At 51.3% G+C, this 24,616-nt stretch overlaps 1 protein-coding gene across 16 annotated transcripts in view; it reads left to right on the top strand.

The window, feature by feature from the left end:
* ARHGEF9 (Cdc42 guanine nucleotide exchange factor 9) overlaps positions 1-24,616 on the top strand; it is a 204,612-nt gene that overhangs the window by 166,040 nt on the left and 13,956 nt on the right. For all 16 annotated transcript variants that reach the window (XM_066202557.1, XM_066202559.1, XM_066202556.1 and 13 more), the window contains 3 exons: positions 5,401-5,532; positions 18,475-18,718; positions 19,366-19,434. In XM_066202557.1, the coding sequence (XP_066058654.1) occupies positions 5,401-5,532; positions 18,475-18,718; positions 19,366-19,434 (445 nt within the window). The remainder of the gene's footprint in view (positions 1-5,400; positions 5,533-18,474; positions 18,719-19,365; positions 19,435-24,616) is intronic.

Here is a 24,616-nt window from a genome sequence, read left to right as displayed (position 1 = left end):
TGTGGAAGAAGATTTTTTAAAGAAGGAGGAAAAATTCCCCACCAAGCAAAAAATACTTAGTGAGGGAATATTTGAAATGTTCTCGTGTATAAAATTTGTGTGCGCATTTTCTTGCAAGGAGAGGTGGTGTTGGGAATGCTGATCCTAAAACAAATAGGAGAAGTAAAGGCATGTCCAAGCTGCTTTAAGCAGAAGGGTTTTACTGAATCCCATGTTTCAGGAATCATTTTTATCCCTCCAAGGGATAAAATTGTATCCCATGCGTGGCCCCATGGTGGTGAATTTCAGGGTGAGTATTTGAAAGCTGCAAATATCCTTGAGTTAACCAAAGCCAGAGGTTTTCCCCAAGAAATCCTGCAAGCAGGAGCCGATTGTTTGAATTGCCAGTGGGACCAGGAAAGGGTGGCCTGGCACGAGGGACAGCCAGGCCTGGAGTCTTAAGGAATTATTGGCAGCTTTGGCATCTTTGGACAAGTAATGACTGAGCAGAATGTTAAGGGAAGATTCTGATCTCAGTGAGTGCTGTAAATCAGGAATAATCCCGGCCACTGTGAGATGAGTTCCTGTGGAATTTGTGGCAATGTGGGCTTGACCGAGAAGCCTGCCTTGGTCTGTTGCCACGTGTGACTCACTGCTTTATTTTGTAACCTGAATTTCTGGAGTATAAACAGACCCAGAGAGGTGCTGCCCACACCAGTCCTCCAGTGCCTTTTGTCCTTTGAGCTGGTAATGGCTCAGAATTTGGGGCTTCCACCGCCTCCCACCGAGCCCTTTCAGTGCCTTTCAGTTCTGAAGTGTTCCCTGATGTTGCAGCTCCATTTCCCCCTGCTCAGCATCGTCCCCCTGGCTCGGAGTGAAACACCCTCAGATCAAACCGGTGACATTTAAAGGCAGCAGGGCAAACCGGCAACACAGAGCTGGCTTCAAAGGGGGCAGCCAGAGCCCATCCTGGGCAGCCTTTGCTGCTCTCCCCTTCCCCGTTCCTGCCCTCTGAGGGAGCTCCAGCCCTCAAAGCGTGGTGGGAATAGCTCCACACACAACACAGAGCAGGATTAAAAGAGATTTCCACAAAGTCCATCATCATTTCCAAGTCTTTGCCAGCCCCAGCGTGGGCAGGGCTGTATTTACACTGCTCAGAGGCACATCCCTGCCTTCCCCTCTGCTCCTGGTCCGTCTCTCCTGCCCCCCATGGGGATCCTGTGAGCCCGTGGAGCCCTGTGCCACCTGTGCCACCTGTGCCACCTGTGCCACCTGTGCCACCGTGCCCGGCTCGCTGGGCTCTGCTCCTGGGCAGGATTTGGGTTCTGTCCCCGTGGGCAGGACTCAGCACAGCCTCTCCGAGTGCCCTGTACGGATGACGTGGGGATGGAAAACAGGTCTGTGCTTCAGCACACCTGGAATTGCTCAATTTTATGCCTTTTCACACAGCTCTTGAACCACATCAAAACAAAATGAAGCAGAAATCGCTGCAGCAGTTCAGGCTTCCTCTCCAGCCCTCCAGGAACACTTTCCTCCCTTTCCGCCCAGTTTTTTTCTCATAGGAGGAAAAACACACAGGATGTGGCTCCCATTCCCTGGGAGGAGATCTCTGGAGGTCCCTGATCCAACAGGGGCATGTTTGGCACAGGACAGAGCCTTGCTCATCAGCCTGGATGGGTTTGAACTTGCTATTTACACAGATCACTTTGGTTTGTGTAGATATTTAGATATTTCTACCAAAGATTCCCATGGGGTGCCACTGTGGCAGCTTCCAAGAGTATTAAATTTCCACGAAGGGAGAAATATATACATTTGAGAAATTTAATGAGCGTTGTCCTTTTAAATTTCTTCTTATTCCTGTTATTTATGGGTCCTTTAAATCAAGACTTGCTGCCCTTAATTATGTAATCTATAATCACTGGTCTCAGCCTGATAACTGCGTTAGTGAATCCAAGAGTGCCACGAAAGGAAGCTGCCTGTAAGCACCAAAGTGAGCACAGCCTGATGCGAAATCCTGGGGAAGAAAACCACAGTGGGGACTGAAACGGAGCTTTCTTTTTTCTCCTTCTTCCTTTTTTTTTTCCCCCCCCCCCCTCCAGCAACAGAAGGTATCAAAACTGAGCCTGTTGAAAAGGACAACATTTCGCTGGCGTTCCTTTTTGTGATCTCAGTGTAGCCCCGGGTGCTAATCAGCCTGTCAGTCTCTAATTGCAGAACAGCGGTGTCAGGCACGAGAGAGCCCTGCCGGCTCCCTGGAACTGGGGAAAGGGCACGAAATCCTCTCCTGGTGCCCAGCAGGGACAGCAAAGGGCCGTGAGGGGTGGGCTGGGGGACAGGGGAGCAGCTCTGGTGGGCTCTGAGCATTCCCGAGCCCAGGGAAGTGTCTGGCTCCCGGCAGGGGCAGCAGCTCTCGGTGCCAACCCTTCTGTGATATCCTGCTGCTCCCAACAGCATTTATTCCACGACACCGTTAAACCTCTTGGGTTCCTCCCAGCTGCCCGTTGCCGAGCGTGGTGGTCACTGCAGCAGCACAGGGGAGCTGGGGATCCACATCCTTGCAGGCAGCAGCAGCAGCAGAGCTGACCCTGTGCTGTCACAGTCAGGAGTGGCCTGGGGACTCAGTGTGTCACTGCAGGGCTCCAGGGAGCTCACAGCCAGCCCAGATCCGGGTGACCTTCTGCTCCCATGACTGCACACGAAGGGCTGGGGCTCTGCCCGGCACGGCGTGAAGAGCAGAGGAGTCAGCTTTCCTTGGGCTGCCCTCTGGGTGCTGCAGGATGTGCACTGAAAGCCCTGGAGCCCTCTGGGGACGGCTGAGGGGGTTTTTTGGAGGCTTATGGGACAAAACTCAGGTTGGAAAAGGCGTCAGGAGTCAGGGCTTCTCTTGGCCGCTCCGCTGCTGTGCTCTCCTGAACGTCTGCCAGTTCAAGTTCAGAGCAACTAAAAGTTCAGGCTCTTCTTTTTTCAGCAGGGTTTATCTTAACTTACAGAAGGATACAGATGATCCAGCCTCTGTGGGAGTTGGAAAAAAAATTTAGAGGAAAAAGGAAATTTTTTCCTGGTTCTGTACAGATTTGGAGGCGTGGGACTGGGACAGACATTTGGGGAAGTCTGCCTGGAGCAGGGATCGAGGCGATGGAGCTGAAAAGCCGATGTCCCTCTTTGCCCGCCACCCTGCAACTGCCCCCTGAGCCCCACAGTGGGGACCAGGAGAAGACAATTTGTGCTCTTCAGAGAGGTACAAGTGTGTCGGGACAAGAAAAGCCTTGGGAGGTTCAGAAGTTCTGCCCTGAGGCTCCGCTGCGGGAATTGGCACAGCCCAGGCTGGAGGAGCAGCGCAGGACCATGGACACGCTGCTCTTGGCCAGCCACGTGCCAGTCCCAGACTCTGCAATCTGTATTTCCCAGTTTGCTCACCCCAAGTGGGAAATCAGCTATTTCTAGCCTATAGACTGGATGTAGAAATTGTTTTCCCCATATACGAAATGCAATACAAATCCCATCGTTTCGGATCTGGATGTTTTTGGGTTATGTTGCTTGCAGGGACTACACAGTTTGGATTCAGCTAATCAAGTAGAAGTGTTTACAGAGCCCTCTGTGTGTCCTCAGGCTTCAGATGCTACCACAGGAGTAAAAAGACAAAGCTGGCTTTCTATTTTTAGCAGCCAGCCTCTCCTAAGCTCGCCCCCTCTCCTAAAGCTCCCATCCATAGGCTTGTGGGAATCTTCTTCATGTAAGCTCATGTGTAGCCAGGAAGGCTCACAATTTCTGGAGCTGGTGTGTTTTCTTCAGAGGCTTCTTGTTCTGGGGCTCACGTCCCCCTGAGCTGTGGCAGCAGCACTCGGCCCCTGGCTCTGGCCGGGCTGAAGTGGGACCCTGCTGAGGCACGGGGTGATGACAGCCCATCCCTTTGGGCAGTGACCCTCTGTGTCCCCAGAAGTCATCCCTCATTAGCCCCTGGGACAGCACAGGCACAGGAGTGAGGCAGGGAGGTGGATAAAGCCCTGGCTAAGGCGATTTGGAAGTCTGTGCTGCAGCTCGATGATGCAGTGACTTAATGAAGCTGCTGTTGTCACAGGGCCCGGGGACACAGGCGGTCACTCCCAATCAACGCTGAGAGGTTAATTACCCATTTACCTGAGCAGCAGTTTGAAATCCTCACCTCGGAATCGGGATTGGGGGGACTCCTGGCTGCCTTGGCACCTGCAAGTGTGAGCAGCACCAGCAGTGTGTGTCTAGCTAGATGCCCCCCATAGCTGGCTGAACCTTGACAAGCTGTTTGCTGGGATTTTTGGGATGCTCTCGTCCCAGATATTGGTTCCAGCTTGGCATCAAAGCCAGAACTGCAGTAGTTCACAGCCAAGAAGGGAAAAAAAAAAAAAAAAGCTCTTCTCTGTGTTGCTCCTGAATCCTGCTCCTGAATCCTGCTCCTGAATCCTTCTCCTGAGTGCTGCTCCTGAGTGCTGCTCTTACCTTTCAGCTGGAGCCATCCCGCCTCCTTCGGCGGTGCTCCGCCGAGATGCCCACAGGGCAGGTGGTGGTGAATTCACCCATTTTTAATAAATACATTTTAATTAACTTTTTAAAAAGTCCAGCTCATTCCAATTAGTGGAGGGTGACTGCATTTGTTCTCTCCGAGAGTGGGAGAGAGAGAGAGAGCGCTGTGTTTTCAAGACCATCTGCTCATGAATCCTTAAAAAAAACTCGGGAGAGGAAAACAAGCGTTAGCCGGAGGCAGGGAAGGGTGAGGGCACTCTGGCAGCCAGCAGGGAGGCCTGGCCAGCCGGGGGGGCCCGGGGCTGCCACAGGAACCAGGGTGGTCCTGACAGGATTTTGGAGCTGGAGCTCTAATGAGCTATGGGAGAAGGGACTGGCAGTGCCTGCATGAGTGAGAAGAGAGGCAGCAATCCAGAGGGCTGAGTTCTGGCAGCCTCAGAGATGGGGAACTGATCTCCCAGCCTGTCCCGGGCTTTTGTAGCTGGCTGGAGATTTCAGGAGGGGAAGGGCTGTGGGATGCTGTTTTAAAGGGAGGGTGTGCGGGGAATTCGGTGCCCTGAATTCAGAGTGCCTCGGGGGTGGGCAGGAGGAAGGGGCTTAGTTTTCCTGATGCCACCAGCACCTGCAGCAAGATCCGAGGGTCTGGGGGTACCTGGAGAGGGGAGTGGGGACAGTGTCTGGGGCAGCTCTTTCCCCATTGCAATGTGAGCTGTAGTGACCATGTTCCAAGCATCCCCACTTCCTTCATTTATTCCCCTTCCGTCAGAATTATCCCCCAGTCCCAGTTTCTGGTCTGAAATCAGGTGGGGTGGCTTTGAGAGCTGCAGAAGGGGCCAGAATCTTCCTAAATTGCTGCTTCTCCCCATGGTGCAAAGACAAACTCGTGAGTGCAGTTGACTCAGCCTCATTCCCTGTGCCCTGCAGGGAGACGATATCTTGGACCGCAGCTCGGAGCTGATCTACACGGGAGAGATGTCCTGGATTTACCAGCCTTATGGACGGAACCAGCAGCGAGTTTTCTTTCTCTTTGATCACCAGATGGTTCTCTGCAAGAAGGTAAGGACACAGCTAAGGGCGTGCTGTGGGCAGGCTTGCCAGTCCAAGGTGGTTTTCGGGGCGTGCTGGCTGTTGGCTGCACGTGCGGAAGAGGATGTGGAGAGCCCTGAGGAAGGGCAGCGTGCATGCTCAGGGTGAGGAGCACACTGTGACACAGGGATTTCTGTGCTCCTTGCAAACCCAGCCTCCACTTGCTCTTTTCATGCCTTTATCTCATGTGCCCCTGCTTTGGCTCGTTGCCTCCCTTCTCGTTTTAGGTTTTGGCTGCAGTGTATGATTTGGGATTAGATAGCCCTGCAATTCCTGTATGAACTACAAAACCTGGCAGCGGGGCTGACAGCCCAATTGCTGCATTGAGATGGTGATGAGCAGCAGCCGGGCTGTGCTGGGTGTCTGTGCTGGCGCTTGGGGAGAGGCTTTTTAAGCCTCATCCTCCTGTCTCTGCCCTGCTGGGTTTTACAGGGCCCCTCCCTGCCCTGGAACCCATGGAGAAGGTGGGAGGGCAGTGCAGGATGCTGCTGCTGGTGTGCTGTGGTGTTAATGGCAGCAGGGGAGCTGTGAGCCACAGAAACTGTGTCCAGCAGCAGCTCTGGTACCCCCGTGTCCCACTGAGGTGACCGCAGCTCGCTGCCACCACGCCTGTGTGACACGAAGGGACAGCTCAGGATTTGCTGTCCCTCCCTGCAGCCGCACAGAACCGTGCAGGGGGGTGTCCCTGGGACAGCACCGGTTTCTGCCAGGGCTGGGGACGGGCTGAGCCTGGCACCCTCCGAGGAGGCCCTGGCACCGCGCGAAGGGCGTGGGTGGGGACGGGGGTGGCTCCTGACTCAGCGCGGCATCACTGCCCCCTCTGCGGCCCGGGCGCTGCAGTGGGTGGCACTTTCTTCTCCTGAGTCACGGTTGACTGAAATTCTGCCTTCTGGAATGCCTGTGCTTGGTTTTCCCCCTCCTCGTTGTGGTGCCTTCCCCTCCTTGCCCAGCCCTGTACAGAAACAGCCACAGAGCAGCAGTGAGAGCTGCAATGAGCCTGGAGGTGCACAGCTGCTTTCCTTCTTGATGCTGACCTCCTCCTCTTTGATTGTGACCCTGAATTTCCAATTCAGGAGGCAGCATCCAGTCTGCCTTGCACTGGGTCTGGTCCAGAGAGGTATTGAGCATTCCCTTAACTCTGGGAAAATCAGGGCTGGGGTTTCCGTGGTCATCAGCACAAGTGGAGAGTGGTGGGCAGTTCACAGGGTTCCATCAGAGCTCAGACACTGTTAGTGTGACACTTCTGCATGGAAAAGGCATTTTGGGGGGTGTGGAGGTGTTCCACCAGAGGTGCCTGTGTGAAAAGCACCTTGTGGATTGTGCTGGGGGTCTGGGCCTTCCTGGCAGGACCCCTGGCCCCGTGTCAGGACCTGCCAAGGCCTCGTGGCACAGTGGGTGTCCCCCCAGCTCTGGGGTGACAGGGCACAGGGTGGCAGCCCCTCTGGTGGCCCCGTGGGCACAGAGCCCACTGCAGGTTCGCCCTCTGTGTCTCTGTTTCCAGCTGCTGCTTTTCAGCGCTGGGGTAGGAGGGGAGATGAAGTTCCAGCTGATCCATCCAGATCATGCTTTCCCTTATTCAGAATGAGGGTCCAAATCTGAAACTCAGAGGAGTGCTGGCTCACATTTCGGGACCACGCATCCCATATATAAAACAGTTGTGAGTGGCTTGTAGGCTGTGGTGTCTTGCCCTCCCTGGCAGATGCCAAGGGGCAGGATCAGAGCTCAGGCCCCTCAGGGAGGCACCTTTTACTTCCAGGTTTGGGAAGCTGGGCCAGCCTTCCTTACCAACCCTGCTCTAAAATTGAAGGATGGAATATGATCCCCACACCCCTGGCAGCAGCTTTGCAGCCACTTAGGATGACACATCTCAGTGAATCTTCAGAAAATCTGCATTTGTGGGTTTTCTCCAGGTGTAACAAACTAATAGGTGTGATACATCCCTCATCATGACACAGTCTGCATGAAAATACTTCTGTTAAAATTATTGTGGTTGATTTTTATCTCTTTGTTGGCCCAAAGAGATTTTTAATAGAAATAAGGAGCTAATTCCATATTTAAATATGGCACAGAGGCTTCAGTTTGATGAAGGCATGGGTGATATCCCAAGTGGCTTTAGAAGGCGAACACATATCCCAGACAGGATCCTCACTCCTCCTGATCTTCACTGCTGTTACCTGCACATCCTCCTCTCCCTGCTGACCTGTGAAGGTGTTTGCATCCCCTGGTAATTCAGATGGATCCTGTGATTGGGGAGGGTGATCCAGGAGTTCCTGGTGGGACAGAGTTTGGTATCAAACTGTCCCAGAGGTCTGTGACAGTTTTGCTGTTGGCATTCCCTGGGAGCTCCGTTGTCTCCAAACCTTGTTCCCGTGTGGGCTCACCCTGCAGGTTTCTGCTCACAGTTCATGCAGTGGAAGATGAGGGTTTTTCCTGCTGGCCCATCCAGTGTTCCCTGAGGAAGGAACGCTGATGGCTGTGCAGGTATTTCCAGTGTCCGGCTACCTGCTTTCAGCAGCAGGTGACACATTTCCAGACAAACCCCACCTGCTCTGCTCATGTCCTGCTCTCCAGAGGCTTTGCCACCCCTTTCTCTTGGGGTCTAAAAATGTTTCAGGGACTTTTTTTTTTTTTTTTGCGGGACACCTGGCCAAGGCATTTCTGTGAGGGGGAATAACTCCCAGGATGGTTGTTCCTGACATTATCACCTGGTTGTTGCTTGCTTTTTCCACCTGCAAGCCTGGGAATTCCTGAATGCATTTCCATGACCCACTACACCTTCAGACAGAGACCGGGGTTGGGAAATGATTGATTACCCAGGGCTGCACTCGAATGTGTTTGGCAGATGTTATTTCCACCACTGTGGGTGTACTGAAGTCTTTCTTCCAAGCAGGAAAGCTGCATTAAAGGTTTCCAAGGGCTGCAGCGAGTGGAGAAGCTGACACCATGGCAGGCACCTCTCCCTGCTGGCAGACATCTTGCAGAGCAACTTGTGTGCGATAATTCTCACAAAAATAGTTCCCAGGCTTTACAGATAAGTCTCTTTGGCTAAGATTTTGCCACCAGAGACAGTCCAGGTCACTTCCCAACATCACCACTGAATTCTTCGCTGGTGCCAGGCAGTGAGGAGTTTGATCAGATGAAATGGCCTTGTCAACTATTTCAGGGTTCAACAAACTGAAACCAGTTTGGATGCTACAGTTCCTGATTCAGAGCCACTGGGAGAGCTCAGGATCCAGGTTTTCCTTGCAAAGCCAGGTAACTTCCAGCTGTTGGATCGATGTGAAACTCCCCCAGTGAATTTCTGCCCAAGTTTCCTGAACCACAGGCTGGGACACTGCTGTGGGTGTGAGGACAAAGTGGTGCCTTTTCCAAAGAGCTGGTCGGATACCCAAATTCAGAACTGCCTTTTGGGAAGGCAGAAGGGAATAGGCTGGGCAGGAAGCAAGCAGTGCCTCAGTGTGCCTTGCCATATGTGTATAATCAGGAGAAAAATGCCTATTCTGGGATGCTGGCCATAATTACCAAGAGATGAAGGCAATCCTGGGTGATGGTAACACTAAAAGATGTTGCCTTAAAGGCACAGGGTCCACTTTCCTTATCACCCTGAAGTTGAGGGAGTTTGACACGGAGATGCTTTAGATTTGCAAATCATGGTACTTAACATCCAGGCCTGTGACACACAGCATTAATTAGGATCACTTTGGGGATGCTCGAGGTTCTCAGCAGACGAGGATCTTCTTTTTTCTGTTCTGGGTAATAATTTGAATTCCCCCAACGGGCTCCGGGGCACTGTGGCATGGGGCTGGGAATGACAGTGTGAAGCAGGAAGGGTTAACAGAGCTCCTGCTCTAAATTCCACTTTTCTTTCACCAATAGCCCAGCAGTCCTTGATGGGGCACGGGTGTTTAGTGTTTCCTGACAGCGCAGAAAGATCAGTGACTGCATGAAACACATTTAGTTTTCATTTGTGCTTTTTATGTGTCTCTTGTAATCAGGAGGCAATGCAAGCTCCAGCTTGTGGTTTATTGCTGTTGCTGTCTTCCCCTTGAGCTGCCTGAGCAAAGCAGGTTGGATGGGAAGCAAAATGAGACCAGTTTAATGGCAGTAGCCAGAAATAGCAGTGCTACAGGAGATGGAGTAAATAAAATAATCCTGTCAGACTCCATTGCAGTCCAGGTTTCCAAATGGGAAGATAAAAGAGACATTTCTGAGTCCTTTTAGTGGAAGAAGGTCCAGCTCCCATGTAGCTTCTGTTGGAAACACCGAGGAGATCTCTGCACCAAAACAACAGCCCTGATTTTATTCCAGGCTGAAAAGGGCCTGTGAGACCAGCCGAAAATCTTGTTTGCAAACGCACAGCAGCCCTGGGACAGTTCTTATTACTTTAAGTGGGTTTTCGACTCCATCAGCACGTCCCAGCTCTTCTCTTTTTCTCCCAGTAACACAGATCTCCACAAAACGCCACGTTTTGGGTCAGGCCTGGGCCCAGCCTGCAGCAGGGTGGGGAAATGGGTCAGGCTGGGTTTCAGCAGCCCAGGAGAGGTGCTGCCCTGACAGGCAGAGCCTGCTGCAGGAGCTGGGGTGATTCCTGGGGTGTGCTGTGCAGGGCCAGGAGTTGGATGATCCTTGTGGGTCCCTTCCATCTCAGGAAACTCCATGATTCTGTGAGGTGGGCATAGAGACAACCAAAGAGAACACAGTGGCTTGGTCACAAAGTGTGAAATGAAGATTTTAGAGACCAGTGTTTCCCCAGCCCCAGTGACTCCTGTGCTCCTGCCCAGCTGGTGCTGTCTGCAGGCAAGAGGTTTCTGTGGGACCACAGAGCATGGAAAGGAATTTGGATGCTTATCAGTCCCTTGGCCAGCAGATAGCCAGGGAAGGCAAGTCCAGCAATTAACAGGGTAGAGACTAAAACCAATTATGAAACAGCACTCCAGCTTTCAGACAGGGGTACTCCAGGGAAGAGAACACTCCTGTGAGTGGTCCCACGGCCTGGAATGAGCCTTTGCAGGGCTGTGCAGGTGGCATGCCCTGAGCAATGTCACAGTGTCACAGGGCCTCGTGTCACAGGGTCACAGGGGCCTTGTGCTGACCTGGAACCTGCTGCCCTTCCACTGCCTGGGGACAGCAGAGAGGGAAGAGCAGGATCCAGAGGGACTGGAGGAGCCAGCAGGAGGAGTGCTAAAATCCAGAAAGGGCTGAATTGGGAGTCCTTCACCATCTGTGTGGTTGTCTGGGCAGGGATCGGGTTTAGTCTCCTGTGACCATACAGATTTGCAGGATGATCTGCAAAACACTCTGTGCCTCCTTTGCGGCTCCTGGAATTGCGGTGGGTGTGAATTTGGCCCACAGGCAAACCTCCAGAGCCGAAAACCTGCCCCTGCTGCTGTGGCCTTTCATCAGCACCATGTGAAGCCCCTGGGAGCGGCTGGAGAGGCCAGCAGAGCAGTGACGTGGCTGCACAAGGGTTCCCCATCCTCTCCTGTTATCAGTCCTTCAGAAAGGCACTGGCCCCGGCCTGGGAGCTCTGCAGCCAAAGGGATTGGGCTCAGGGTGGAGCGAGGCATCAGAATGCCAGGGCTGTTCCACTGAATCCACGGAATGAAAACAGCGTTTCCACACAAACGCTCTGTGCTCCAGCCCTCCCCTCTCGGATCCCACACTGCAGCTCCGTGGAGCTGGCGAGGATGAATCAAACGTCTCTTCCCAAGCTCAGGAGACAGACAGTGCTGAATAATTTGGCAGGGATCTGCCGACCTCCCCAGCACAGCTGTCCTTGTGCGGGAGGAGTTACGTAAACTGAGAGCGCCGGCATCTCGGCTCCCCCAGGGACACTCCCGCTGAGTTTGGGCTCAGCGAGTGGCTGAGGGGGTTTGGGGGAGTTGGGACATCCCCTGTCCCTGGTAGGATCCATCCTGCAGCTCATATCCTTACTGGCTGGGCTGAGCAGACCCCATTTCCCTCAGCCCCTGCTACGTCCGAGGGCTCAGAGCAAAACTCGCAGGGTCTGGCATCTAAACTCTTAGATTTGTTTTCTGATATCAAGAATATTTAGGACAAAAACACTCCGAAGGGTTCACTGAGCTTTAGGGTCTCGTTTGGACCCAGGAGAGGCCCAGTGTGGTGCTTCACTGAGCTCTGCCATGTGTCACTGTCACTGTTCCATCTGAACACTCAGCCCACTGTAGGGTTAGATTTAATGTACAAATGCCACAGAAAACTGTCCCCTTGGTGTTTGTGAAAAGCAGGCCAGGCTGCTTTCGTCAGAGGGTCTCTTTAAGGTAAATTAGACTTTAAAAATGTAGGCTCGGAATCTTTTTTTAAAAAGTCAAAGAACGTTGAAAGCCCTCATGACTAAAGATACCCAAAGACATGGCAAAGTGGCAGCGTGCCATGCTCGCATTGCTCACGGCAGGTTGGGCAGAGGGAAGAGAGAGAACAGGCAAGCAGGAAAATCAGGACAGATTTCAGGAGTATGTTGGAGAACCCTGCTCCTCTGCTCTGCAGTCAGTGCCCAGGCCAGTGGGAAATCACAGAGGGGTCTGAGACCTACCCACAGCTCAGTGCAGAAGGCAACTCAGCCCCTTCCAAACCTCTGCCTTTCCCAAACCATGAGCTGGTGTTTGGGTGCAGTTATTGTGAGCCCTGGCTTAGTCGTTGCCTAATTCCAGCACCAAGTGTTCACTGGTCACCACCTGTTCCCACGGCAGCTGCTCACCAGGGGCAGGACTGGCCTGGGGTGGGTCTGTGTCCAGCCTCGTCCTTGGCGGGCTCTTGTCCCCCGGACGCTGGGAACCCCTCATCTCTGGTGAGGTCACCTGCAGGGATTGTTGCTTTTCATCCCTGCACACCAACAATCCCACCCTGGGCATCCCTGGCAGTGGTGTCCCAATGCTCCTGGAGCTCGGGCAGCCTCGGGGCCGGGACCATTCCCTGGGCAGTGCCAGCACCCTCTGGGGGAAGAACCTTTCCTGATCTCCACCCTAACCCTGCCCTGGCACAGCTCCAGCCGTTCCCTGGGTGCTGTCCCTGCTCACAGGGAGCAGAGATTGGAGCCGTCCCTCATGAGGATGTCAAAGACCTCACTGAGGTCTCCCCTCGGTCTCCTCCGGCTGAACAAACCAAATGCTCTCAGCTGCTCCTCCAGGTCCCTTCAGAGCCTTCCCCATCACCGTGGCCTCCTTTGGATGCTCTCCAGTGGCTGAATGTCTTTTTTATATTGTTTCGTCCAAAACTGCCCCAGCACTGGAGGTGAGGCTGCCCCAGCCCAGGGCAGAGCAGCACAATGCTCTCCCTGGCCCCAGGACAGGGATGTCCCTTGTGGCTCCAGGGCACTGCTGATGTTCTCTAAAGCTGGTGGGGATGGATGATGATCCCCGTTGGGAGAGCCGCCCTGTTGTCTATTCCTCGCCCTCCCTGTGCCTCTCAGGGCTGGAGGGGCTGTGCTGTGCTGTCCTGGCTGCCCACAGGCCTCCTCTGCCTCCCTTGGCTCTGCTCGCTCTGATCCCAAGGCATGGGAAATGCTGAGCTGTTCCCGCACAGCTCTGAGCGGTTCGAGATCCACCATCAGAGCCCTCCAGTGTCTCTCTCACCGATTACTTAGAGCTTCCCCTTGATGTGCACAATAAATAAATGTCCTTATCCCGTGGTAGAGTTGGGGGAAGGGCTGAGGGAGAAATGTCATTTCACCTGGAGTCCCAGCAGCTGCCCTCACAGGGCCTGGCTGCATCCATGCCCTCAGGGCACATAATTCCTCCCCCAGTCATTTTGAAACTCCTTTGGCACTGGAATATGCAGGGCTTGATTAACAGGAGCACCAATAACCTACACAGGCAGTGAGGAACTTGTAATGGATTATTCTGCGGCTGGCATCTCCTGTCCTGTCAGCTCCTAAGAGGGATCTAATGACTCACAGCTGGAAATGGCTCTTTCTCCATTTGTGTTTCATGGATGATTCGCTTTACGCATGAGAAGTCGAGTGTGACCCAGCACAGAGTAAACCACAGCTCCTGAGAAAACACCATCCTAAATCCGAAGCCTTGCTTGGGGCCTCCCCATCCTCCCCTGTAGGCCACACACTCAGGAGTTAATAGCAGGAATATGAAACTCCTGGAATGCTGCACACATGGGGTGAAGGGCTGGGAGCAGGCCAGGCCCTCTCAGGAGAGCATTTCCTCCTCGGCTGCCCTGTGCTGCTGAAACCCCTGAACGGCTTTTTGCTGATGCCGTTTTGCACTGGTGACTGCAGATTGCCCTCCCTGTCATTCCTGTTCTTTTTCCCCCTGAGTGTCCTGGGAGGGTTGGACCTTTCCTCTCCCACAGGCAGTGCCAGGCACAAGGAGCTGTGCTCTGGACTAGTGGGGCAGAAAAAAAGTTAAGAGATGAAAACTAGAGAGCAGGAGAAGCAGCACAGAAGGCAAGTAGGAGTCAAAGAGCTACTGAACAGGGACTGACAGGTGCAATCCTTCCTGCAGCCGTCCAAATCCACTACAGCAGGAGCATAATTCATTGTGGGAGCCCATCCCAGCGTCCAGGTTTTCCAGTAAAGCTCAGCCTTGCTTTCCTAATGGTGGCCACAAAGGAGATTTCCTTCCTCCCAAGCACAGTTACATAAGGTCACCTTCCCTCTTGCAGGAGGGGACAGTGCTGGGGGGTGGGAGCAGAGGGGGTGGCCCAAGGCAGGGCCAGCCCTGAGCGTGGCCCCAAACCCCAGCGCAGCACCCCGAGAGCAGAGCTGTGGGGGGCTTATGTAATGTGTCAGAACTTCGCTTTGTGCTCCCGTCAAACCACTTTTTTTGGCTTCATCTTTTCCTTGTGAATCCTTAGTACAGATTATGTGAACAGACTGCAGAGCATTATTCAGAAGAGCTTAATTAACCTCAGCGAGGGGAAGAAAAGGAAATCGTAGAAGCTGTAGGGTAAAAAAAGATCATATTTAGACAAATAAGTGCAAATGACCCAGATGCATCAATTTCCTTTCGAGCCAGGCGGGCGGGCTGGATGCTGTGCAGAGGCTGCAGGTCTGTGCCACTGCTGCTCCTGCCATCCCCACACTGCCCCAGGTCCTGCTCATCCTACCTGCTCCCGGCCCTGCTCCATCTGTCACCTCCTCTCACACAGCATCCAGGACCCCAGGAGCGCAGCTATTCCCTTTGCAGGATTAAGCACACTCAGATCATCTCTCATGGATGTTTGTCTAACCTTCTTTTGAAAATCCCCCAGGAATGCCATCCCAAGACTTCACTATTTTTTTTCTGCTCTACGGTTTAACTACTCTTGTAGATAGAAACACTTTTTTTTCCCCCCAAGTTTCTAAACCTGTTCTCCCTTGTGGTGAATTAAGCCAAGCCACCATCAAAATGGAGAATAATTGATCACCAGGAGCAGCTTTCACATACTGGAACACCAACAGCACATTCCTTTTTAGTTATGGCCTTTCTAGATGAAACAGCTCCATTTCTTTGGCCTTTCCCCACTGATAAGGTTTTGAGAGTCATCTTTGGGGTTTTTATATTTTCTTGCTCTTGCCTGATTTAACTACAAGAGATAATCTTGTGTGACATTCAGAACTGGCCAGCGCAGAGCAGCCAATGGTCACCCTGGCTGAGCCACGGGCAGGATAACGAACAGCACCAAACGAGCAGAGCCAGCCTGTGAACAAAGCTATATCCCAGAGATTAATGATTTCTTCATTTCTCTCGTTCTAATTCTCTCATTTATCCCTGGATAGCCAGGAGCAGGAGCGGCATTCCTGTCCCCCACAAAGCCAGAGCTCCTCTCAGCTTCTGCAGCAGATAAATCTCCATTTTTGTGCACGGATGTGCTTTGTCCTCCTGCCATGCAGTACTTACACCAGGCTGGTGGAACAGCCCATTTCCCTCCTCAGCCTCACAGCTGCCTCCCTTAATCTCATGTTTTCTTTGACTCCATGGATATGCTGGGAAAAGTACAAAACAGTGCTGGACAGCGTGGTGTGAGGAGCAACTCCTGTCCAAGCACTGCTGCACCTGGCAGAGGGCACACAAGCTCCCTTCATGGCCTCAGTGCCCTCTCAATTTCTATCCTCTTGTCCACATGCATGAAAAGCTCCTTAAAACAAGGGTTTGGCCTTGTTTGCTGTCTGCTGTAGGCCAGACAAATACCTGCATTTTCTTGAGCTCAATTACAGTGCAAGGCATTTGAAGAGGGCCCTGCTTCACTAAGGAGCTGAGCAGTGTCTGTTGCTGCTTAAAAGCTGTGATAAAATATCCACACATCAAATAATTATTGTGCTTCCCATATGATGAGTGTTAAAATTTAGTCAGTTAGGAAATAATATCCATTCACTGAGTGTTGGCAAGAAGAAGGGAGGATGATAATAGGAAATGCTGAGCCCATTAAAAATGAAATTATCCAGTTACAGTTGTTAATCTGTGGACTGAACTTTCTGGAACCGGCTGTGGACAAAGTCCTCCGTGTCCAGGCACGTGAGATGGTTGTGTGGGGAATAAATAAAGCGTGTCTTACAAATTCAGGGTATCAGGATGGAGTTGATGGCCAACAAGTGAGGAATGGTCCTTCTTTTGAAGGAAAGCATTGGGAGAAAAGATGATCCATTTCTTCTGGAGTCATTTCTGAATTTCCTTCTCCAAATGACAGTGGAGGTGGCAGACAGGGGCTTTGTGCTCTTGTCTTTCCCTTGCTCAGCTCAAGGCCAAACCGTGGCGTTTCCTCCTCTGCAGCTGAGCTGCTGCTTCCCCACCCCTGCATTTCACCAGCAATAACCTGTGGGGCCATTTGGTCTCCAGAGGCACTGGAGATTCCATTATCTCCTCGCTGCTCCTTCAGGAACTCCTGGGCAACATCTTTATCTTCACATCCAGTACTCAGCAGCTCAGGAGCCTCACCAGAGACAGGGACAGCTCCTGCTGCATCCCAGGGAGGGGAAATGTGTGGACCAGCTCAGTCAGACATGTCCAAACCCACGGATTGTCCTCTGGAAGGACAAAGCTGGTAAAGCATTCACTTGGCAGTAGCTCTTAAAAACAGCTCATAATGTTTTCTGAGTCCAAGTTGGGGGGATAAGAGGGAGACAATAAATTCAGTGTGTGCAAAGAAAGAGGCAGTGCACAGAGGCTGGGATTTTCAGAGCTTGTGATTGTTGATTCTTGTAATACCTTCACGAACAAATCTCTCCACAGTCATGAAGATTGCCGGGAAAGGTCCACTGGGTCCACCCTTGCAGGAGCATGGTCTGGTGGGGTTGGTTCTGCAAGTTCTCAGCAGCAGTGGGAAGGGGAACGGCTGCTGTGCAGCTGATTTAAGGAGCACATCCGTGTTCCTGTGAGACCTGGTATCAGGGTTTTTGAGAAGGTGGTGCAGACAAATGTTCTCTCCCAGAACAAGCCCCGGCCTCCCATGAAACACCCTGTGTGGTAGTGACCTGATGGATCAGGCTCCGTGTGGCTCTTGCAGCCCTTCCACAGCGCCGAGGGAAAGAAGTGAGTTCCTAAGTTAGGACGAGACTGAAAAGATTTGCTGTTGCCTATTCAGCCTGAAAAACCTCTTCCTTGTGTTTTGGACTGCCACTATTTCAGGCCTACGCCAGAGGAAGGTTTTTGTACAAGATATTTGTTAATGGAATTCCCTCCCACCGCTCAGAGTGTTCCAAAGGAAGGAGTCAGGATTTAAAGCCTGAGAGCTTCTGGCCAGTCTTGTGATAGTTAATCCTGTCTGGCAGATTCATGAGCAAGTTTGCTAAATCGTTATGATGTGGAGTTTATTTTCCAAGATTAATTTGTTTAAAATAGTACCTACTGCTTATCTTGAAAAAGCCTCGCTGCTAAATATTATTTCAATAAAGAAATGCTGTACATTGCCTTCATTTTTCCTCTCAAATGAATCCTTTGACATAGCATTTATCTTTTGGGCACGCTGAAAAATCCAAAGGTATTTAGGTTAAATTGATTTAATATACCTAAATATTGCTTTTGAGAGTGGTTAGAGGAAGGAAATCTTGATTGTGTGTTGCTGAATTTGGTTTTAAATAAATTGAGTCACCTTGTGTAGCCACGACTAGAGAATTAACATTCTGTTTTCTGATGATCATCTTCTGTTATCTGAGATAACAGGCACAGAGATGTGGGGCCAGTGGGGAATTTACTTTTCCCTTCTCAACGCAGAGAAATGAGCTGTTGCTGAAAAACAGGGAATAACCAGCTGAGGAAGGAGATGAGCATGAACAGGTTTGGTTGAAAGCGTTATAATTATCAAGGAGAGAAAAAGAAAAAAAAAACACCAAAGCTGGATCAAGAAGTTAAATCCAGGGTGGAATGAGACCAGAGGTAGGCTGGGAGTGCCTTGAGCTGAGATCAGGGTGGTTTCTCACCAGTGAGCTGTGTTTGCATGGGAAATGGGCCCCAAGGAGAAGGGGCAGAGACCAGTCCCCCCTGGGTGTGGGAATGTGTGTGGAAAACAGATCTGGGCATCCTGTGCTGCCAGAGCAGTGATGGCTCCAGAGTGGTGCTTGTGCTCAGCCTGGTGGGCCCCTGGTGGGGCTGTGCCTCACATTTCTCACCCCCTGGAAATGCTGGAACATGGCACTTACTCAGAGGCATTTCTTTGTGCCTACAAACTGAACTTTGTAGGCACAAAGACGGTCAAGAGGCCAGCAAGAGATGCATTCACAGCAGGTGAGGCTGGAAGGATCTGACCAGGTTTCACCATCACTTCTTTCTCTCCTCAGCTCTCCCAGGCACTGAAGGATCTGACCAGGTTTCACCATCACTTTTCCTCAGCTCTCTCAGGAACTGAGGGATCTGACCAGGTTTCACCATCACTTCTTTCTCTCCTCAGCTCTCCCAGGAATTCCCTGCTGAGCTCAGGCTCTCCATGAGATCTCACCATGATCCCTGTCTCCCTTTCCCTCTGCAGGATCTGATCCGAAGGGATATCCTGTATTACAAAGGGCGCATAGACATGGATAAATATGAAGTGGTGGATATAGAAGATGGGAGAGATGATGACTTCAATGTCAGCATGAAGAATGCCTTCAAACTGCATAACAAGGAGACTGAGGAAATGCACTTATTCTTTGCCAAGAAACTGGAGGAGAAGTTACGGTGGCTTAGAGCTTTCAGAGAAGAAAGGAAGATGGTAAAAGAAGATGAAAAGATAGGTGAGGAATGTGGAAATGAATCTGAAAGGAGGTTGTTGGTGGTGTTTAATTTAGCCCCAATGGGTGGAGGAGCCCACGTTTTCTTTGCGGTAGAATTACAGCTCAGCCTTGTTGAAATGTCCTTGGTTGCTCTCCTAGTCATACATAGGTCTCTTTCCTAATTTCAGTCACTGTTCTTTTTGGCCCTCAGTGAACAAATTCTGCCCATAGCTCAAGCCTGGAGCTCCGTGGGTGTGTGGGAGAGGGAAGTCTTTGACCATCCACCTTCAGGGTCTCCAGGCTGCATCCTCCTGCTCTGTTTAAGGATGTTTCATGCAGAGGGGAGGCAGCAAAGTCAGCGACAGCCCTTCCCTTGCACCAGCCCCCCAACTGACTGTGACCGGTGTCAGTCCAGGCTCAGTTTGTTGCTCAGCTCTAAAGCACAGAGCTTATTTATGACACTGTAGAAATAAAAATGGCTCTAATCTTACTTTTGATCCAGCCCCTGCACAAGTGAGATTAGAAGGAGGCCAAGAAGGAGTTGCTTTTCAGTAGAACACTCAGAGCGTTCCGTGTTTGGAAACAGTGCAGAGCATCCCCCTCCCCAAAAGGAAACGAGGCTTTGTGAGCAACCTTCTGAATTGTGTTTGCCGTGTTCCCTTTTCCAGGCTTTGAAATTTCTGAGAATCAAAAGCGGCAAGCGGCAATGACAGTAAAGAAAGTCAGTAAGCAAAAAGGTAACCGGCAACACGCTCTGTGCCTGGTGATGTGAGGGTGGAGCGGGCTGGGCTGAATCCTGCTGGGTTAGGATCCAGCATCCCCTCAACTTCCCCCTCCCTTCTCTTTTTATATCAAATACCGTTTGTGCTTTGTATCCTTCCTTAATGTATCTGTGGGCCAAATTAATCTCTGGTCGAAGGTGGTTGAAAGCCAGTGGAACTGCACCAGAGATGAATTTGATCTCGTGTCTCCAGTCTGATGTCCAGAAGCTGTCCCTGGGGGCAGAAATCTATCTCAGTTGTTTATCTCAGGCTGAAATGGGAGTGAGTGCGGAGGTGTGTCGAGGTTCTGCTAATTCCCAAAGTCTCCCATTAGCAAAAAAAAAAAAAAAAAAAAAAAAAAAAAAAAAAAAAAAAAAGCAAAAATGCTGGAACTGGGGAGGGAGTACCCCTTTCCTGCTGCTGAAAAGGAAAGGGACACTCTTGTTTCCTGGGGCTGCCTGTAACTTTTTCAAGACAGCACAGTAGCATCAACTCTAGGAAATAAAGTATTTTAGTAAAGACATTGTATCTCTGGAATGTCAGATTCATTTCCCCAGCCAGGCAGGCTGCAACCAGAGTCTCAACTGGCCAAAGCCAGCGTTAATTCTCTCTCGCAATAACTCTTGCAGCTACAGGTTTGGAAATACTCAACACAGAGGGAAGGTCAGAGAGGTCATTCCTCAAGTTCTCCAAAGCTTCACACAGTCATGGATGTATTGATTTGTTACCAAAGTACCATAGCACAAGTAGGCCTGCAAGTGGGTTTGGAGAGAGCTCCTCAAGGCTTGGCTCAGGTCAGGTGCAGGCAGGTTGGTCCCCGCTCTGTGCAGGTGTTTTGGGGGGTTTTGCAGAAGTTGAAGGAGCTCTTTGCTTTCTGCATCACCTGTGTGTTGTCTACTGGCTTTGCTGGTCCAGGTGTGGTTTGCCAGGCCAGCTGTGAACTCCTTGGTTTGCTGTGTCTCTCCATTGTCATCAGTCTTCTCCTCTCTACTAACTTCTTCTGTTGTCTCCTGAGATGTTCTTTAAAACCTCTCCTGGCCAGATGTCCAAAGCTCAGAGTGTGCACACGCAGAGCAGGGCCAGTTGCCTCACACTGTCCCCTGTCACAGCCCCTCAGCACCTGCATGTCTGTCCCTCAGCACGGGAGCATCCACAGGGCTCGTGGACCTGCACAAAGAGAGAGCCTGACTTGCATGACTGCCGTGACAAAACCAGGTTCAATTATTGCGAGCTGTTCAGTTCATTCTATTATTAATTAATAGAGGTGTTAATTAATAATTGTGCTGTTCAGCCAGCAAGTGACACAGTTCAGAGGTGCCTGAGCATGCCTGCCAGTATTCCCACGTAAATCACTGGACTTGCATCCTGACAAATACAATCTGCCTGACAGGACTTGTGTCTTACACAGCAATTGCTCTCTGTCTGCTCTCTTTGTCTTTCTCTCTCTTTCTCTCTGAGATGAAAAAGGAGGGGCTGTTATCTCGGGCTTCTCGGACTATGGAATTCATTAGCTCCTAAAACAGCAGTCAGCATTTCTTTAGTGAAGAATGAGCTTAGGCTGTGGCACTGGCAGTTCTTTTTATGGGATTAAGTCCTCGAGCCAGACAGAAGTTCAGTCACACCCCAGCACGGAGTTAAGCACGGCCTGGTTGGTTTTAGGGTGTGAAATCTGAAAAACAGCAAACAGCGTCATTAAAACAGTAGCTCTGTGTGCTTTGCCCTACACTGTGGTGATCACAGCGCAGTCTCAGGTTGATTAAATTAAATATTGACACTGAGAACTCTCAGCTTTGTTATTCAGTAGTTTGTCTTGTGCCCGAGACCCAATGAGAGGGCAAGGCTGCCAGAGCAGGGAGCTGCTGGCACTGCTCAGAGGAGGGAGGTAGGAGGAAACTCCTGAGAGCTGCTTTTTGGTTACTGATTTTTAAAATCTTACCCGGTTCATTTCGCAGATATTGACAACATTTTGTTTTGCCAAGACCTTGGCAGCACCTGGGGCTGCAGGTGTGCCCGTGCCAGGGGCTGCTGCCACCTCTGCCCTCCTGCAGCACCACAGGAGCATTGGGAAGGGCTTGGAGCTGCTTTTGGAGCATCAGCTCTACCTGAAAAGCAGGGAAGCCCTTCAGAGGGAGGACCAGGTCACTGTATTCAATAGAAGTATTTATTTATTTAAATGCAGGATGGTCTCAGTGGCTGCAGCGGGGCTCAGCAGCTCGAGGTGCTGCCAGCCCAGCTCCTGTGTCACAGGATGCCTATTACAGACTTGTTCCTAGATTATCTCACTTGTTCCCTGCACCTCTTAAATGGGAAACCATGGTAATTCCCCTGTCACAGAACACTTAAGGAAGAGAGAAAAGCCGTGAAGGAGGTGAAATGGAAAATGCAATCAACTTTGTTAGAGGTGAAGCAGAAAAACATTTTTCAAATAGTATAAACTGCTGCTTATTTCATGCACTGTTGTACCACACCTCCCAGAAGTATTGCTCTGGAGATGGCTGGCATGTGTTTGAGGAGGAGGCATTTAAACCTCTGCTGGCTGCAGCAGGAGAGGGGGAGAGCAGCTGAGAGCAGCAGACGAAACCTTAAAGCTCTGCCTTTTAAACCAACAGGACTTTTATCCAGGTGATTAAGTGAGAAGACTCTCCGAGTGTTCCAAGAAGTCTTTGGTGCCCAGCTGAGGGTGCTGTGTGGGGCTCTCAGGTCTGGGCAGCAGTGTGTGCAGGGCCAGGCTCCCTGCCAGACCCGCTTCATGATGGGCACTAGCCCAGGATTTGCACTCCTTATTGGATTGGGCAAAACATAACGCTGTTAGACCAGGTGCCTTACGACAGCATTAAACCAATTTTTAGCCTTCTTTAAGTCCATTAGACATCCAGTGAATGGGGAGTGCTGGCTCTGCACCTCGCCGACAGAGAAAAGGTCTGGTTTTGCGTTGATTGTTGAAGATTTTGCTTCTTGGTTGCTGCCCTTGAGCTTCCTTCAGCAGCAGTGTGGGAACTCAGGACAGAATTCAGCCTGGCGCCTCCTGAAAATAGCGAAGTAAAGGGAGAAATTGAATTGTTTTATCTTAGGAAAACAACCAGGAGGGGAGGGGCAGGAGGGCAGGTTCTGTGCAGCGCCTGGGTCCCACCAAGGGCCATAAGGGTGGCACTGGCCTCCTCGGCCAGCACGTGCTTGTCACTGACTAAAGGAGTGGAAACTGCCTAGGAAATGGATCCCTTGTGGATCTCCAGTCCATCCTTAGTGCAGACAAAGGTTAATCCAGGGTAATTTTTCCATTTCTAAGGATTTGAAAACGGAAGCTGGTGGAGTGCCTCTCTCCATGAGGGGCCTCTGTTCCTTGGCCACTTGTGATCCCCCCTCCAAGGGCTGGTGTTTGCAGCCTGAGGGAACACTCAGTTCCCTCTCTGCTCCCCAGCTCTGTCCACATCTGGCCCCTTGCAGGACAGCCTGTCCACAGAAGGAATATTTGTTTGTATTCCTAGCAGCTGCCAGCCAGTGGTGTCAGGGAAGTTGAGGCCCTTCCAGGAAGGAGACTCCATTCTTAAAGCACCACTTCCCACTTTTGGAAAAGGGAATGTCTGTTGAGATTTAAACAAGTGACCTTAGTGTGAGCTGGGGGTGTTTCACCTCAGGAGAGCTCTTGAGCCCCACAGTACATGCAGCTGCTCTCCCTGCCCTGTGCACACTCCCCCCAGGAGATGCCTTCAGCCTTGACAAGTCTTTGGGATAAGCTGAGATTCAGTCAGCATCACCTGAGAAAGATGCTGTCACTAAACCTGCCCGTGAACACTCAGCCATGCAAACCCAGCAGGGGTTAAATCATCAGCCAGCATGAACTGCCTTGGCCTGTCACCAAGCACCCTCTGAATCACTGGATTTTCCTGCTAATTTATTCCTTTCTGATCACTTGAGCTCACAGCCAACTATGTCATAAAAACCCTGACCCAGACATGCCACAGCTTCTCTGACTTCCCACACTTGAGCACTTGGGGCTCTCCCAGCAACTCTGCACAGCAGAGCTGGGCAGGACAGGGCTGACCAGGGGCCCTCCCGTGGTTCTCTGGGCTGTTTAATCCCGTTTTATTGCATCTTCCTTGCTGACAAGATTGACGTGGCCCTGCCTTGTTTCCCCATCGATTCACATGTGTAGGCACAGCCTCGGGGGATTGCAAGAGCCAGAGCAACCACATCCCAACTTGCTTGAAAACAAAGAGGGGCATTTGCATTTTCGGATAATCGGGGTCACTTCCCTTTTTCGCAGCACAGGAGGTGAAGGAAGGGAGCTGATCGTGTTGTCAGTGGTATTTCCCCACAGATTCAGGGCAATCTCAGAGCTTACCCCATTTGTAAAGCCCAGACCCTACCAGCACTCTGTGATGTGGGCCCACGAGCACCATCCCACTGATGGCATCCAGAATCCAGCTGGAGTCCTCAGCGTCCTCCAGGAACCAGGCAGATTTAATTAAAAAGATTTTAACCAGCTAAATTTAAAGGATTTTTACCAGCTAAGGCAAATCAGGAATAAATCCTCATGTGGGGGCCTCTGAGGATGGTACTGGTGACACTTGCTGAGTAAGTCCCCCAGGGCAGTTTTTGGGTGAGACATTAATGGCCCTTGTGGGAAGACCAAGGTGAGGACATCAATGACGTGTTGAGATTCCCACTGAAATAAGTTGGTGAGGCCACAATACTGCTGCACCTTTGAGTTTGGGGAGGGGTTTTAGGAAGGAGTTGCTCCCCAGAAGCTGTAGCAGCATTCCAGGGCTGAACCGATCCCTTCCATCAGTGAAACCCGCAGGCTGAGCTGCGTGATCAGCTTGCAGGGGGCTGGAGGAGAGGGCGGCCGCACAAACACAGGATGGCAGAAATTAGTTTTCACCCAGCTCTGATGGATAAAGCCCCAGTATCATTTATTCCATCTTGCCTCGATTAGCTTTTCTTATCACACGAGGAATCATTACCTTAATGTCTGCTCTAATGACATCAGGCTGCAGCAGCAGACTTGACAAATAGACTCCAGAGGGTCGGGTTAGCTCAGTGTGTGTAGGTAGATGTCGCGGTTGTCTGGGGAACATCAGGACATGAGATGACTGTTTCCTCCTGCATTTCTCAAGCTGCAGCCAGCCCTCTCCCTCCTGAACAGAGAAAGGAGGTT

The sequence above is a fragment of the Chamaea fasciata genome, unplaced genomic scaffold (genome assembly GCF_029207755.1).
Source record: "Chamaea fasciata isolate MVZ Bird 193981 ecotype frontalis unplaced genomic scaffold, bChaFas1.0.hap1 SCAF_22, whole genome shotgun sequence".
Lineage (NCBI taxonomy): Eukaryota > Metazoa > Chordata > Aves > Passeriformes > Sylviidae > Chamaea > Chamaea fasciata.
The sequence above is the reverse complement of the archived record's forward strand: the minus strand, read 5'-3'. Positions and strand labels throughout refer to the sequence as shown.